The following is a 10,451-nucleotide window of genomic DNA, read 5'->3' as shown; positions in this document are numbered from 1 at the left end:
CATTCATTCATTCATTCATTCATTTGGTAAATACTTTTTGAGCACCTACTATGTGCTAAGCACAGTTCTAGAAGATGGAAATAAGGGGCGCCTGGGTGGCTCAGTCGGTTAAGCCTCCGGCTTCGGCTCAGGTCAGATCTCACGTTCGTGGGTTCGAGCCCCGCGTCAGGCTCTGTGCTGACAGCTAGCTCAGAGCCTGGAGCCTGCTTCCAGTTCTGTGTCTCCTTCTCTCTCTGCCCCTCCCCCTCTCATGCTTTGTCTCTCTCTGTATCAAAAATAAATAAAAACACTAAAAAAAAATTTTTAGAAGATGGAAATAAAGTAGGGAACCAAGGAAACAAAATCCCATGTCTCCTGGAGTTTGTTTTCTTATGAGGAGAGATGGGCAATAAATAAATTTAAAAGGCAAGAACATATCAGAGTGGAAAGTGCTATGCAAAGAATTTAAACCAAGTAACATGATAGGCCATGACCAAATAGTTCCCCAGGTTGTTTGTTCAGGGAGACCCTTTGAGGATGCGGGAGAAGCCAAAATCTGAAGACTGATCCAACAATAGCCAGTGAGAAAGAACTTCATGCAGTAGGAAGCATGAGTGCAAAGATCCAAAGATGGGATTTAAAAGCAGTTTGGCTGGATTGTAGTGAGAGGGAAGATGGTGTGAAATGAAGCTAAAAAGTAGGCATGGGAGAGAGTTTGGATTTCATTCTAGCTGTGATGTGAGCCATTGGATGGCTGTGAACAGGGAGTAATACAATCTGACTTAAATGTTTGAAGGTACCTCCTGGCTGTCTCCTCTCTTTACTGTCACCGGCATGGCTGGCCCTGTATGCCAAGGTGTGTATTGTCCTTGGAATACGCTCTCCTGTACAGCTACCACACAGAAAGAAGTGCTCAGAAGACCAACAGGCCACCATGCTCTAATCAGAAAAGCCCACAGTTCTTACACTTTTTGTACTTTTAGGAGGCGACAAGATAAAAGCAAAGATTAAGCAAGAAGTTGACCACCTGCCCTGACAACTGAAACCCAAGATAGTAGCAGGACTGTGGTGAACATAAAATTGAGTCCTACCTTCTAGCACCCTGTTTTTCAAGAGTCCACTGTGTTCTCCTAGTCGTTCACATACTCCAGAAAGAACTGAAAGTTTACTCTGCCTGGGCAGTGATATGCTAGGTTAACTTTGGGGATGTACCACAAACTAGATCTCAAGAACACGTGGGTCTTAGAGATTGTGAGTCTGTGATAGAGTCCCTTCTAGGAGCTGTGTCTCATAGGCTATCAATTTATCTCTGAAGAGGAAATGAAAATTACACCCAGTGTGGTTTCTGGGTCCTGAAATTAAAGCAGTGTGTTTCAAAATAACCCCACAGCCCAGTGATAGTATGATCAGCATCTTTCCTAATATTCTCTGGTAATGACGATTTCTGTTCCATTTGGAGACTATTGGTGTGTATACAACACTGGCCAAGGAATCCAGAACCCTAGGTTCTGACCTCAGTTCTGCCACAAAAGGGTTGTGTTTAAATTTTGGGAAAGTACTTTGAACTTTAGTCTGCTCATCTCTGAAGGAAGGAACTTGAGCGGACTCCATCTTGGATCATTCTTAGCCCTTACATTTGATTTTCCATATACTATCATCCTGATTACTTAGTGGCCCACGTTTGCAAGGTGGCAGGGCTAAAGCCAGGGGCATCTGATCGACCCTACAGCTGATCGGATGCCATAGGTTTTACATCCCCACCTAGGATTTCTTTAGGACCGTTTCATTGTCAGCTGAACCAGCCATTTGCACAGTCAGGCGGAGTACAGATTTTCAGTGAGTTTATCTTCTTTTTTTTTTTAATTTTTTTTTTAGTGTTTTATTTATTTTTGAGACAGAGAGAGGCAGAGCATGAGTGAGGAGGGGCAGAGAGAGAGGGAGACACAGAATCTGAAGCAGGCTCCAGGCTCCGAGCCGTCAGCACAGAGCCTGACGCGGGGCTCGAACACACGAACGTGCGATCATGACCTGAGCTGAAGCCGGACGCCTAACCGACTGAGCCACCCAGGCGCCCCCAGTGAGTTTATCTTCTTAACCAAACGATATACTCTACGAGCAACATAGACAGTAGATTTTACCAAGTGTTCACCTTATATCATTCACTCCTCATAGTAACCCTATGAAGTAAGCATTATCCCCAATTTAACCCAAGAAATGGAATCTTGGAGAAGTTAACTAATTTGCCTAAGGATCCAGGTAGAGTATACCAGACTTAAACTCAGGTTGACTGCAAAGCCCATGCAGCAGTTGAGCCACCACACTCTGGTGCCATTACTTACTTGTCTTATGATACTCCACAATATGGATCAAGGTATTTGGCAGATATTACTAGATGTTTGATAAGTTGTTCTTGAGTGAAAAAGTGTTTAATGCTTGGCTAACTTGCCATCAGCATTTACCCACGTGCTTTGGAGAAGCAGTATAACCTTGCTAACCAGAAGGCTTACCCACTCTACTTAGACTTTGTGCAGAACTGCCCACGAGATCAGCCCCTGTAATCAGAACCTAAACTATGTGATGGTTAATTTTATGAATCAAGTTGAATGAGCTAAGGGATGCCCAGATTGTTTCTGGGTGTATCATTGAGGATATTTCCAGAATAGAACAGTCTGAGTAAAAAAGATCACCCACACCAAGGCAAGTGGGTGTTCTACTGAGTGTCTGAATAGAAAAAAAAGTCAGCGAGAGGTTGAATTTGTTCTCTTGCTTGAGGCAGGACATCCACCTCCCCTTACCCCTCCGGTGTGCCATCAGCCCTCCTGGTTCTCACATCTTCGGACTCAGAACGAGACTTATACCATCACCTCACACTATCACCTCCCCTGGTTCTCAGGCATTTGGACTTGGACCAAATTATACCACTGGCTTTCCTGGTTCTCCAGGAAAAATACATATATTTCCAATATATCCTATTGGCTCTGCTTCTCTGGAGAACCCTAACATAAGCTCTATAGGATTTATGTGCTTGGGGTGCCTGGGTGGCTCAGTCAGTTAAGCGTCCGGCTTCCGGCTCAGGTCATGATCTCACGGTTGGTGGGTTCGAGCCCCGCATTGGGCTCTGTGTTGACTGCTAGCTCAGAGCCTGGAGCCTGCTTCTGATTCTGTATCTCCCTCCCTCTCTGACTCTCCCCTGCTCGCACTGTCTCTGTCTCTCCAAAATAAATAAAAGCCATAAAAAAATAAATAAATAATAAAAAAAAATTTTTAATAAGGATTTATGTGCTTAAACTACATAAATGGTCCTTGCTGTTCTGCAGCTAGGCACATCCCCCCAACAGTTTAGCTATTTGGGGGAGCAGTAGTTCCAATTAGAGGGATGGGATAGAGAAAATACACAAGAACCACTTGAGGAGCTTTTTCAAACTCCAGAAGTTCCACCTACAGCACCTCCCCTCACCCCAAAAACTCCTAGTCTTATCTGGGTCAGGAAGAAAATGTCTAGGCTGACACAGGTTCCCCGTGCATAACATTCATCCATTACCCAGCCTCACGTACACACCTCCATTTAGTGAAAGTCGGTTCTGTCTTTTCATTTACATAAAGGCTGGTCTTCTTAGAATCTAAATTAAATGACGAGGCTTCATGTGACTGACTTGAACACAAAAGACACCCCGACTTCCAACTGTATTGTTTATTAAATAATTCTCCTCCGTACTTTACAGATGGGTTTTGACTGAAGCTGCCATACATATTTATGTTTCATAGTACACATCTTGCATTCAAATTTTATTAATGCATAATAAATGTTATAGAGCAGTACTCCGCCAAAGACCAGTGATGGAAATGTTCTTGGTTGCTCTGTCCGATACAGTGCCCCAGACATGTGTGACTTCTGAGCCCTTGAAATGTGGTTGATGGGACTGAGGAACTAAATTTTTAGCTGAATTTTATTTTAATTAAATTTAAAATAGTCACCTGTGTCTAGTGGCTACCATATTAGAACGTGAAAGTATAGAGAAACATCCTTCCAGGTTTTTTTAACCAAAATAATGCAGAACTGAGACCCAGTCCATTTTTTTAACCCACTGTCCATAAAATCCAAAACAAAAACAATAACTGTAAAAGCCAAGAAGAAATTCTAGCATGCTTACTTTGCCACTGGGGAATGAATTCACAATGAAGAAGAGGATTCTGACCCAAGAGTACATGAAAGCAGGTAGGCAGAAAGAGACATTCCCAAGAGGAGGTCCCTGGCAAATTCCTACTCGTCTGTGAGACATGGAGCAGAAAGAGCCTGTCAAGGAGAGAGTAATGCCCCCTCAGAGGAAAATCTAAATGTGTTTTTAGCCACCTGTCACCCCAGAGAGAGGACAGGATGGCAATGTTAAATTGGTGAGATTGTAAAACACGGAACTTAACTACCGTACAAGGCCAGCTGAGATGTTTAAAGTGCATTTTAACCGATGGAACTTCGTTCCTACGATCCAGACAGTGGCTGATGTCGGCTGGACAGCCGGCTGGAGACTTCTGTCTCTTTCTTTCTACAAAACTAGCATTTTCAATAAAAATACCATCCTACAAAGACCGGATTATGCTGGATTTTCATCTAAAGCAAATATTAAGGACATCACACAGGACTCAGGATTCAGAGAGAGAGATTAGGTGACAAAGTAACGGGACACATGGGGTCCATTGCAAAATCGTCAACTAAGAAAATCCATTCTGTGCAAAAGGTAGCTGCCACAGGAACAAAGGTGGAAAGGAACATAAACTGAAGAAGTTCATTAATGGGACCAGAGAAGAAACCAGAGACGAATTCTGAGCTCGGACAATGTTTTTCCAATCCAAGTACTAACCAGGCCCGACCCTCCTCAGCTTCTGAGATCAGACGAGACTGGGGGCGTTCAGGGTGGCATGGCCGTAAACAGGACAGTGTTTCCCAAATTGAATTTCAGGGACATATGCTTGCAAGGAGGTGGGCATTATTGGGTTTAGTAAGGGTGTTTAAGTTTTATGCTTTCATTTTACCAAATATAAAGATATCTTTTTTCAGTAACAGTACTCGATTGAAAATCATGTTCAAAGAATGAGATTTTAGCTTTTTTAAGAAAATGTTTCTCGGGGCACCTGGGTGGCTTAGTTAAGCATCTGACTTCAGCTCAGGTCATGATCTCACAGTTCATGAGTTCGAGCCCCACGTAGGGCTGTCTACTGTCAGCACAGAGCCTGTTTCAGATCCTCTGTCCCTCCCCTGCTTGTGTTCTCAATCTCTCTCAAAAGTAAATAAACATTTTTTTAATGAATTTAAAAAAAAAGAAAATGTTTCCCAAATGCTGGCTGAGGAAGTATATCATAGGTCTTGGAGGATTGTTTTCCTTTAAAGGGGTCCATAGTTTATTCACTTTTGGGGATCAGTGACCTAGAGGCAGACCACACACACACACACACACACACACACACACACACCCTTTGATTTTTATCTTATTGAGGGAATTAAAGCAGTTTCCTAACATTAACCCTTTAGCTTATTAAGATTAAACCTTTCTAAACTTAGAGTGCAAGCTAGGCATAGTGTTCATATTTTACTCCCTAATGGATGTCAGTGCTTAGAAAATTATGTTTTTCTCTCGCAGCTGGTGAGTGGCGTGGTGTGGGAGTTCTAGACCACGACACAGGGGTCTCCCACTAAGCCTGACTCCCCAGCAGGCTGGGACACCGGCTCGCTCAGAGCCTTCATTTCCTTATCTGTGACACAAAGTGGCAGACTGGGTCATTAATTAACCAAGGTCATGTCCAGCAGAGGTATCTGATGCCAACAATAAATTACAGTGCCATCTTGTATTTCTCCTGTGACAGGCCTCTCAACTAAAAATCATTTTCACTAGGACTTTATTTCATATCTGTTCTTTTCACTGCTACTCTCCGCCAGGGAGCAGCAAAGGCCCTGGAGGTGGAGTATTCGAAGGAAAATCCATCAACACTCAGGGTTCCACCTATTATCTGCTACCATCTAGGAAGTGGGAAATTAAGCAATCGAACCCAGACTCCCAGGGCTAAATGCATATCACCCAGATATGAAAGCAATACTTACTTGGAGGTACCTTTTTGGGTTCTTAGAACGTTTCAAATGAATGAGACAGCTGCTCTCTCAAGGGTGAGGAAATCAAATGGAAACAAAGGCTAGGACCCTTTTTTTGTGCTCTGGGAATTGTAGATAAGATTATTTAATGAGTAGAGCCTCAGGCTGTTAGTTGATCTAGCAGTGTAAGAGTGACTGGTGTCCTTAGTGAACCCTCTGAATAGTCAGTGTGTCCAGTAGGAACGTGATGGTACAGGGTGTCCGTGTGCATTGCAGAGAAAAGCATGCCACACACACATGTGCGAGGAACCACCAAGCCGCAGCTGCCTTTTGGGAGGCGTAGTGCTAGACCTTTCCTCCGAGGGATCCTCTCCCACTTGATGGAAAGATGTACAAGAAGTATGTCCGTCCCACTGCCTCAGCCTTGATTGGAATGTGACACCTATGGCCTGGGGGATAATTCCCAGGGGTCAGAGATCCAGAAAGGTCTGCCTGGAGATGAGGAGAGCATAAATCATCAGAATACTCCAAATATGACTCAGGCATCAGCCCCTAATTCAGTGATAGAACTGAAGAAGTTTTGGCTTTTTTCCTACATGGGCTACCCCTTGAAACTTGGCCTGACAATGTACGCCTGCATATATCTGTACCGCCTTGGAGAGGATGGGACCCTGGGACCCAGAGGAGAGCTCAGAAGCAACTGCCATTGAATCATAGTGAAGCTCACATCGCAGGACAGTGTTGCCGCAGCCAGCTTCCCTACATCGAGGGCTCCAGCCCTCCAGATGTGGGCCTGTGGCCTGATGGCCTCACTGACCCTCCTAGAGACATGACATGCTTGTCCCATCAACCAGAAAAACATGACTGCCTCTCTCTCTCTTCTGCTAAAATAATGACCTTCCAGACAATGTAGAATGAAAGCCCTGCCATGCAAGAGAAAGGCTTATTTGAAATGATTCCCTTTGAGATCATCTCGTGTTTCCAATCCTAGTTATAATTTGGCTAATTGCTTAATAATTCTGTTTAAATGTCTCCGTTTCTACAAACATCAATTCATTAGGTCTCCTTTCCCTGGCTGGAAACCTCTTTGCTTCTCTAAATATCCTCGGCCTCTTTCTCCCATTTGTGCTTGTGCCTGAGCAACATTCTGATGACAAATACAGTTTCCCTTTGAAAAGGTGTCGAACAGACCAAGGTGCCTCTCAGAATTCCAAAGCCCAGGCACTGCGCTCTCTTGTCCTTGAAATAGTACCTGTGATTGGGGAAGAGCTCACTGTGTCTTTAAAAAGCCAGGCTCCTGGCCAAATGACGCCGCTGTTAGTGGCAGCCCTAACCCACTCCTGGGGCAGCAGGCTTGGTGTACTTGACAGAGGGAGAGGCTGCCTGAGACGGGAGAACCCAGGTCCAGCCTTTAGGAACCTGCAGCCCACTAGCAGCCAGAGAATTCAACTCCACAGTACATTTGCACATAAGAATATTATCCAGGTTAAAACTCTGCTTAAAGCAGGAGCTGTCTGAGAGCACAACCATCTGTGGCTGGGCACCACAGATACACACACACACACACACACACACACACACACACACACACACACATACCCTGCACCTCGCTGGAAGGCGAACACCATTGTTGTGTCTGCAATTCAGGCAGGGAGCATGCTGCCTGGGGGATGCAGCCTGTGACTTACACTTTCAAGCAAAGGTCTGTTAGGTTAAACAGATGCTCCCATGTCCCTGATCATTCTTTCCTTCTGCACTCCGCCAGCTGAAGACTCCCAATATTGCTTTTAGTTTTGCCTTTGAACAATTTAGCACCCCCCTTTCCAAGTGCAGTAACCAAATCCCTTCATCTAGAAACTCACGTAGCAAAGAGAGTCAATACAATCCTCCATGCCTTTGAAAAAGTGGGAAAACTTGGAGTGACAGAGGAGAAACCGAAAGCTTCCATCTGGGAAACTTCCTTGGGCCAGTGATGAATAGAAGTGAGAGAGGTAACAAGCGACAGAGGAAGCAGGAAGAATGCCAGAGTCTCATCCTTCCTGCTGGCTCATGTATCCTGTCAAGGGAGCCCAGAACTGATAGAAGGGTTCCGGGAAGGAATGGAGGAAAGGAGTCTGTTCTTTGCATGACTTAGTAAACCACAGGGTACTCAGGACCATTCCATCCTTGCACCAGTGGCTTTAAGCAATTCTCTGCATGAGGCACTGGATGGAAGCAAGGTAGAAAATATGAGATGCCGTCAGTCCAAAGGATGATCCCTGATGATGCGTACATAGCCTTGAATTGTCCAACATGAACGAGGCCTCAGGGTTCTAATTGATCTGTGTGTATGCAATTGATTTTTATTTATCTTTCTTTAAAAGCTACTCTGAATTGCTTTGGAATTTGAAATATATGCCCTCAAAGAATTATAACAACACATGAAACCATTGCCCACACGTGCATGTCTAACTTTGTCTATTTCTCCTGAATGCTTTGATTTGTTTCTTCTCAAGCATCTGAAATTCTCTGTGAGTCCTTGGCTTTTTGTAAGCATTTGATTGTCTAGTCTGGGTGGTATCGCCTGAGGGAGCCAAAGGTAAAAATGATGATAACAACAGTGATGTCTAATACTTAGCTAAGGCTTCGTGGTAAATAAGATCACCGTGATCTTACAAGGTAAGTGCTTTTGTTAGACACATTTTACAGATGAAGAAACTGAGGCACAGAAAGATAGGACACTTGCCGGAGTCACACAACTAGCAAGCGGCAGAAACCAGGTAGGAGACCACAGTCTGGCTCTCAGAACTGTGTCCTTCATCACTATGACTCACCACGTGTCTCTTTCCGCACACAATGACTGGGATGGCCAGGAATGACGTTGTGATTTTTAACCATTAAAAATACAGTGCAAGCTCTTAATTAATTTAACCGTTCTGTTTTTCCCTCCCAAACTCTCAGACGACGGAAATGCTTAAAGCAAACTAAGGTAGTGTGAGACCACACCGTGTAAGTGTGAGCATGGCGCCTTGCGGGTCCGGCTGTGTTTTGTGCGCTTCGCCTACCATCCCGCATGTTTTCTCCGCTGCCGTCCTCCGGTTCCCGCTTCCGCCGCTTGGCGCTTGGGCCGCATGAACCGTCACTTTAAAGCCATAGATCTTCGGTCTTTCCTGTTTTCATATTTGTGCTTCTCTCTCCCACAATCCCCAGCACCTGGGTAGGAGCCAGAGCACGTGCAGCTGTGAGCCTGGCACCTCTCCGCGAAGTTGCTGGGAACTCCTTTGGTTATTGTTCTCTGACAGTGAGCCCTCAGATTGTCAGCTTTTAGGATTCTAGGCATGTATCCACGCTGTTGCGGTGACATGCTGCCTGAGAGGCTGGGAAGATGGCCGTGGCCTTCTCCACGCCGGTCGTGGGCACTGACCGCACACCTTTGCTATGCAGAGGTGCTCTGTGACCACCAGCCTAAATGGATCACTGCTCTGTGAGCCCTCATATGGGCTCTATGCAAAAATAAATACCATTGTGCCATGTGACAGGGCTGAAATGAGTCATGGAGTGAAGTAATCTTCTTGTTTATTATTTCTCTCTGTACATATGTATGTGACAGACACACCTACAGATCACAGTATATGTGGTCATGAAGGAGGTAGGATCATGGTTTTTAAGCCAAGGAATGGGCTCTATTGGCCCTTTATTGTCCACACATACACTCACTCGCTTTTTGTGTTCCTTGCATCTACATAAACTATATTTCCACTTTGAGTGAATTTAATATGTGATAAACTGGGGGTGCCTGGCTGGCTCAGTCTGTGGAGCGTGCAACTCTTGACCTTGGGGTTGTGAGTTTGAGCCCCACATTGGGCATGGAGATTACTTAATATAAAATGTATATATGGGAAACTAGACTTCCAGAATAAATGAACTGGAGAGGAGGAATTTGTGCCTGACAAAGAGAGTATCTGGAGCATTTAAAATATCCTAGCTTACTGTACAGCCTTCCCCACCTGCCAGTGATTTCTGGGTTGCATCTGCCTTTGTTCTCAGGCTCACTGAAGTTTCCAGTGTGTGTTGGATGGGAATTAGGAGGAAACTTTCCAAGTTAGTTGTCAGAGATGAAAAGGACTTAAAATTAAAGGGGCTCTCCACAAGATGTGTCCCCTCAGTATTAAGAGGCAATCCACCATTTAGACACACACAGAATTCTGGAGCTGATGGGTCCTTAGAGATGGTCCTGCATTCCAAACCCCTGAATTCCCAGAGGAAAGTAACTTGCCTGGGAGGGGACGTAGGCTAAAAACCCAATCCTCCTGTTTGCATCACAGCATCTAATCAATGTATTGTCCCAGCTCGTTTTTCTCTGAGAGAGAACTCCCTCCACAGCCAGCCAAAAGAGATTTTTTCTTTTTTTTTT

General features: G+C 44.7%; 1 protein-coding gene across 7 annotated transcripts in view; it reads left to right on the top strand.

Annotated features, from left to right (window-relative positions):
- The window catches only part of LHFPL3 (LHFPL tetraspan subfamily member 3), a 556,172-nt gene that overhangs the window by 494,703 nt on the left and 51,018 nt on the right, over positions 1-10,451 (top strand). The window contains exons 3-4 of one of the 7 annotated variants that reach the window (XM_029927681.1): positions 8,999-9,026; positions 9,248-9,496. The exons of 5 other annotated variants lie outside the window; for them this stretch is intronic. In XM_029927681.1, coding sequence (XP_029783541.1) covers positions 8,999-9,015 — 17 coding nt within the window. In that variant the 3' untranslated portion in view covers positions 9,016-9,026; positions 9,248-9,496. Of the gene's footprint in view, positions 1-8,998; positions 9,027-9,247; positions 9,497-10,451 lie in introns of those variants that run through there. One more of the 7 variants, XM_029927674.1, reaches the window with a different exon arrangement.

Source organism: Suricata suricatta, chromosome 2 (assembly GCF_006229205.1).
Source record: "Suricata suricatta isolate VVHF042 chromosome 2, meerkat_22Aug2017_6uvM2_HiC, whole genome shotgun sequence".
NCBI classification, from domain to species: Eukaryota; Metazoa; Chordata; class Mammalia; order Carnivora; family Herpestidae; genus Suricata; species Suricata suricatta.
This window is presented reverse-complemented; position numbering and strand designations above follow the sequence as displayed.